This window comes from Sinocyclocheilus grahami, unplaced genomic scaffold (genome assembly GCF_001515645.1).
Source record: "Sinocyclocheilus grahami isolate Dianchi unplaced genomic scaffold, SAMN03320097.WGS_v1.1 scaffold152.1, whole genome shotgun sequence".
Taxonomy (NCBI): domain Eukaryota; kingdom Metazoa; phylum Chordata; class Actinopteri; order Cypriniformes; family Cyprinidae; genus Sinocyclocheilus; species Sinocyclocheilus grahami.
In genome coordinates, this window is record NW_015505331.1 from 2606369 (window position 1) to 2613293 (window position 6925).

A 6925-nucleotide genomic window follows, 5' to 3' on the forward strand; every position below is an offset into this window, starting at 1 on the left:
GTAGGCCTCTAGGCCTCTTGGTAGCCTCTCTGACCAGCTTCCTCCTGGCTCTTTCGATGTCCTGATTCAGGGAGGGTCTGCAAATACCATAATACCATCCACTTCTTAATAATAGACTTCACTGTGCTTCTAGGCATTGATAAAGTCTTTGAATTGTTTTTGTAACCACCTCTTGACTTGTGCCTGTTCACAACTTTATTCCAGAGATTTATCCCAGAGATCTTTTGACAGTGTCTTGCCACCCATAGTTGATTGTTTGCTTCAGGTGCACTACCAAGGACTGAAATGCTCCAGGAAAGCTCTTTTTTATGCTTGTCATGGTACTGGAGTGTGATGAGGCGAGGACTCAAATGCAGTAGAATAATGGGTCTTTTTAATAATAAAATGAAACAAAACAAACACAAACTCCCCCGAGGGGGAAAAAAAGGCGTGAAGGCCAGAACAGGGCATAGCAGGTAGAGCTGGCCCAATACCAGAAACACACAGACACATCTGACTACATACGACAACGAAGAAGCACAGGACTGCAAGCACAAGGAGAATAAATAGGGAGACAAACAAGGAGGGTAATGAGGGAGACACAGGTAGAGTAACTTAAACAATAATGAGGTGACAAGATGGGAGGGGACAGACAATAAGACAGGAGAGAGCACATGGCACCAAACAAACACAACACAGGCCATGTGCTCACAAAAATCAACAGGAGTGCCCTCTGGTGGCCATCTTGGGCACTCCAGCTGCAGACCGTGACATAACCTCTCCCCTTAAGGAGCGGATTCCAGACGCTCCACCAAATGTCAAAGGAATCCAGGAGGGAGGCGGAATGGAGGTGGACTAGGGGGAGGGACAGTGTAGGGGAAGAGGACCTGGATCCTGAGGCGGATCATGGAACCAGGGTGGAACGTAAGCTGACCAGGGCGGAGCAGGTGGAAAAGAGAACCATCACTTGAGAGGAGCTGAAGTAAATGCCGCCACCTCAGGAGGTTCTACAGCAGAAGCCGCCACCTCGGGAGGAACTTCAGCAGTCCCTGAAGGCTCCTGGATTGAGCGGGCTCTGGAGTGGAGTCTGAAGGCTCCTGGACTGGAGCTGGCCCTTGAGTGGACACTGAAGGCTCCCAGACTGGAGCGGGTTCATGAGTGGACTCTGAATGCTCCCTGACTAGAGTGGGTTCTTGAATGGATTCTGAAGGCTCCTGGACTGGAGTGGGCTCCTGAACTGGAGCGTGTTCATGAGCGGACCCTTGAGGGCTCCCGGACTGGAGTGAATCTAGGAGTGAACTCATAAGCTTGAGTAGGCTCTGGAGTGGACTCTAAGGGCTCCCAGACTGGAGCAAGCTCTGGAGTGGACTCTGAGGGTTCCCGGACTGGAGCAGACTCTGGAGTAGACTATGAGGGCTCCCAGACTGGAGCGGATTCTGGGGTGAACGCTGAATGCTCCCGGACTGGAGCAGGCTCTGGAGTGGACTCTGAATGCTCCCATGCACACGGAACAGTCCAGAGGCCAAAGGCAAAGACCGCCTTCTTGACTTTGGCAGCAGCAGTGAAATTGGACGGCTCTGTGGTGACCTTTGAGACCACCAGAGTCCAGTCCTCCAGGACCACCGGACTTGGGTCTACAGGAGCCGGGCCCTCCAGGACCACTAGACTCGGGACAAGCGAAGTCGGGTCCTTGTGAAGTGGACCCGAGACCACCTTGTGAAGTGGTTCCGGACTGGCAGCTCTCCTCTGAAGAGGCTCTGGACTGGCGGCCATCTTGTGATGAGACTCGGAACAGGCAGCCATTTCAGGAAAAAGCCCCTCCTGTTCAGGAACTGACTGTCTCCCGTTGTGGGCTAGAAAGTCCACAAACACCCCAAAAGACTTGCTGATCGGCTCATCAAGGGCATAAGAAAACAAGTCCTTGAGAGCCGCATCATTATACTTCAGCCCCTCTGCAGCAGTCCTGAATTCCAAGGCGAATTCCTTCAGGTCAGTCCCCTGTTGCCGGAGGGAACTCAATGCTGATACGATACGAATTGGAGCATACGTTGGTAGAGGGGGCTGCTGACATTTGGCTTCTTCATTCTGTCATGGTACTGGAGAGTGATGAGGCGAGGACTCAAATGCAGGAGAATAATGGGTCTTTTTAATAATAAAATGAAACAAAACAAACACAAACTCCCCCGAGGGGGAAAAACAGGCGTGAAGGCCAGAACAGGGCATAGCAGGTAGAGCTGGCCCAATACCAGAAACACACAGATACATCTGACTACATACAACAATGAAGAAGCACAGGACTGCAAGCACAAGGAGAATAAATAGGGAGACAAACGAGGAGGGTAACAAGGGAGACACAGGTGGAGTAACTTAAACAATAATGAGGTGACGATGGGAGGGGACAGACAATAAGACAGGAGAGAGCACATGGCACCAAACAAACACAACACAAGCTATGTGCTCACAAAAATCCACAGGAGTGCCCTCTGGTGGCCATATTGGGCACTCCAGCTGCAGACCGTGACAATGCTAATCTAATCAAAATGACCACAGCTTATCACAGTTGAAAGTCAAATGGCTTTGTGTGCCATTGAGAAGGTGATTAGCTACACTTTACAAGTCATTTTTAGGAGGGGGTGATCCTTTTTCCAACTCAGTGATTCTGTTTTTTTATATATTTTTTCTGACATGTTGGTGTTATATCTTTCACTTGGATGTTAAAAGTTGCATATACTTAATGCTAAATAAGAGACAGGAGAATAAATGGTTCTTACCAAGTTTACAAGAGGTCCTCCTGAGTTTCCGTACTGTGAAAGAAAACATTGACATTCTATTCATGTACATGGACACAGACAGCTAAACTGTCTATATTGATAATAGTGTCTGTATGTAGAATGGTTACATTTATAATGGCATCTGTTTGAATATAATCCATATCAGAGTTCTGCAGGCCAAGTTCATGACCTCCTCGGTGGGTAGTGCTGATGATACCGGTGGTCACTGTGTTTTGAAGGGAAAACGGGCTTCCCACAGCTACTACAAACTCTCCTGGCCTCAGGTCTGAAGAACGACCAAGTAAAAGCACAGGCAGGGGAGTCTGTATAAGAGAGAGAGAGAAAGAGACAATGTATTTTATTTGTTCCTGTAAAACATATTTTGCCAGATTGACGATTTTTGTATACAAATGTGACTTGCTTTTTAAGTTGTTTCGACCAATAAAAACAGTTTTGTGCACAAATGAAAAAAATAGGCTATTTATATAATTAATGTTTCGACTCCAGACCCATGTCCAGATATAATCATTTAAATGGTGGCTGTCATAAAATCTTTTGAAGAAACAGTTCTAAACAATCTGCTGACTTTTGACAGAATTTTCTTCAGATTTATTTAAGCCAGTTATTGTTAACTAAAAATTATTAAACATTTTAAACAATATTACATATTTTTAGTAATTGAAATAAAATACTGAAATAAAATACTAAAAGTTAAACAGAAAAAACTATTAAAAATGACAAAAGCACATAACAAAATTACTAATATACAATAAAAACTAATTGAAAATATTAATATACTATAATAGTTTACATATTTATTACATTTGTAATAAACACCATATTTAATAAACACCATTTAACAATATAGACCTATTTATGATTTTATTTAAGTTTTTCCACAAACAACTCACTGCGTTCTCCGACTTAAAATGATACAGCCACAACAACTTGTTTTCCAGGGAAAATTGCTATATGTGCTGTCACCTTTTTAGAACAGTCTAATAAGTTTCCTTGAAATGTTTGAAGCCAGCAGCCAGTCTGGGCCTGAGCCTGCCCCTGCCTGCCTGTGCTCTGTAGTGTGCATTTTTATGACTTCAGTCTGATGCTTCAGGCTTGATTACTGGGGCTTCCTGAGCAGGACGTCTTTACACTCTGTCCCAACCTTGACTCTGCAGGCTACTGCTGGGGGCCTGAGCACTGCAAAATAACAGATTGCCATCTGCCTCCCCAGCACTTTCCCCCCACTTTCTCCTGCTTTCTGAAACCACAGGCTGGCTGGCATACACAGTATGGGACTGAATTAAAGTGATTACAAATCATTGTGCTACATGCTGTTGTTATGGTCTGGGTTATGGCGAGGCGTTATTGGTGTTAGTAGAGGAAGCTCTATGCTGCTGATCAAAGCTTGTCTTTACAGATGGTTTTAAGAGTTAGTTGGTTCTAAATCAGTCTGAAAGGTCTTTTTTTTACTTTTTGGATGGTTTTGTATTTCTGTCAGGAGATATTTCAGGGTCCTCTGCTGGTCCTGTTTACAAAGGCAGGTTTTAGTGGCAAATATATGTTATCTTGCATGGTCACAAGCGCACAGCGAAAATAGGCGGAAAGTTGGAATTTGTAAGAATGAGACAAATTTTCTCCTGAGAAAATCAGAAAACAAATGAACCATATCATGAAGCAGAATCTAATTTTTGGTGGCACAAGCCCTTGCTGACTCCAGAAACATCTGCTGGACTGCCTCCCCAAGATTAATTTACTTCCAGAAGCTGTGATGCTAGTCGCTGATGATAAACTAGTGGACCTGAGTCATAAAATGCAAAGACAACATTTTTTACAAAGCAACAAAAGGTATTTTGACCACTTAAGACCTCTGGAGGCTAGTTTTTGCCATTGGTTAAATAATTTATCCATGTCACCTGATCAGATTTTGGATATCTTGGCCTACTTACCTCTGAGTCGATTTTAATGAGAGCAATGTCTAATTTTTGATCCACATCTTTGATTGTAGCATCGTAGAGCATGCCATTTTTCAGCTCCACTTTGATATGTTGCTTATTGGACAGTACATGTGCATTGGTGATGATCCACCCATCCTCTGACACTATAAACCCTGAACCACTGGACACAGGGATGTCTTGGTTGGAAAATGGAAGTCTGGAAGGAAACATCGGGGAAATAGTCCCTTGGTGTATGAGTGTATAAGAAAAAATTCACTAAATTTTTTGCAGCAAATTCCAACTTCTTGTCTGTATTAAAATACCACTAAATATTTTTTAAATACACTGCTGTTCAAAAGTTTGGAGTAAGTAAGATTTCTTTAAAGAATCCTAAAAAATTACGATAACATTAAACAGCACAACTATTTTTAATAATAAAATAATAAGAAATGTTTCTTGAGCACCAAATTAGCATATTAGAATTGTAGCATATTAGAAAAGTGACACACAATACTGGAGTAGCAGCTGCTGAAAATTCAGTTTTGCCATCACATGAATAAATTACAATAATTAAAATATATTAAAACTGAAAACAGTTATTTTAATAATATTTTTTACAATATTACTGTTTTACTGTATTTTTGATCAAATAAATGCAGCCTTAGTGAGCATAAGAGACTTCTTTCAGAAACATAAAAAAATCTTACAGACCCCAAACCTTTGAGTTAACATCCTTTTAAATTGTGTTATGAAATGTAACAACTGTTTAATGTAATTGTTTAGTGGTGTTGACTTTATGCATATTTTCTCACATAGTTATATACTAATGTTTAATTTATGCAAAATGCAGTAACAATTATCGTAACAAAGTAACAAATAGCAGTGTTTATATATTTCTTCTACTCTCATTTTTGAACCCGTCTAAACAATCAAGCAAAAACTATTATATCGTCATAATTTAATCACATATGGAGAGTTCATTCTGCGGCAGCTAAGAATACCAAGCATAATAACCAGCATGTCACTCTGTGCTCAGCATCTAAACAACCAACACCATCTGTCCTTACCTAGTAAACAGTTCTAGATGGACCACTGCAGGGGCAATCTTATCCACCACATCTGCTATGAAGTTAAATTTGTAGCGCATGCTGCTTGGATTTCGAGAGCCTGTCAGAACAAAGAGAACAGACAAAAGCGGCACAAATTACATAAAGTAATACTTGTCTGTTTTTAAATAGAGCCCAAGCCAAAAACATCTGCATAAAACAGAGCTTGACAACTCTGCAAGACTAAAATCTAAAATGCATTATCAATGCCACAAAGTTGCTCTTCAACATGTTGCACATCAACAATAGTACCGTGTGGGCACAAGCTATGAGTAAAGCAAACAGCCCCGTGGAGCTCCTTCCTTCACCCTGTTACCTGAAGGCACTGAGGGAGAACTTGTCACACAGTCTCTGCATAAATTGATGTTACATGCTTATCTCCAAGTCTGTGGCAGCTGACAGCAGCTGTGCTCCTCTGAGAGAAAGTCAGGGTCCCGACATTACATGTTCAGGTAAGGTTTCACTGGGGTGAACCAAAAAATATATAAATATCTATAGTAAGAAATGAGAAATCATGACAATAAACCACAGATGCAAACACCATAAAAACCTGTCCTAATAAATTGAGACATCATTGTTTAAATCATCTTCTCGCTTACTTTTCTGCCAAAGAAACCAGCACAGAATCAGCTGATGCTATGATTATGCAAACTTGTACTGAACGTGGATACAAAGCAACAGATAAAGGTTACGTAATCCACATGTTACCGCTTGTTACCACTTAACAAAATCATAGTTCCCTAGACTATGTTCGCATACTGAGTCCACTTTCAGAGCTGAATTGCTTGTGACATTGTGTTGTCCAGCCCTTTGGGGACCCCTGAATTTGGCAAGGCATAGCTGACAGAACATGCCACATGGTTTTCAGTTAAAAACACGAATTGCATATTGCTTAAATGTCATATATAATTATGCTCAAGTTGTGTCTCGTCATTCCTACACCTCTTTATGAACAGACAACATGCTGGAACGCAGCTCTTCTGAGTTTTGGGTCTTCAGGAGAGGCATTAAGGGAGGAGCTCAAAATGTACCTCTCTCTGTGCCTGTTAGTCCAATAACTCATATCAGATCATCACAGTGAAGCGATAATGATAAATGCAATCTAATGTTCTTGACCAAAACTTACTTTAGTCCT

The 6925-nt window shown here is 41.8% G+C and overlaps 1 protein-coding gene across 1 annotated transcript in view; it reads right to left on the bottom strand.

Annotated features, from left to right (window-relative positions):
- htra4 (HtrA serine peptidase 4) overlaps positions 1 to 6228 on the bottom strand; it is a 22052-nt gene extending 15824 nt beyond the window's left edge. Inside the window, 5 exon segments of the mRNA XM_016281849.1 lie at positions 2751 to 2783; positions 2879 to 3073; positions 4697 to 4901; positions 5752 to 5851; positions 6107 to 6228. Coding sequence (XP_016137335.1) covers positions 2751 to 2783; positions 2879 to 3073; positions 4697 to 4901; positions 5752 to 5831 — 513 coding nt within the window. The 5' untranslated portion in view covers positions 5832 to 5851; positions 6107 to 6228.
- Positions 6229 to 6925: the final 697 nt, after the last annotated feature.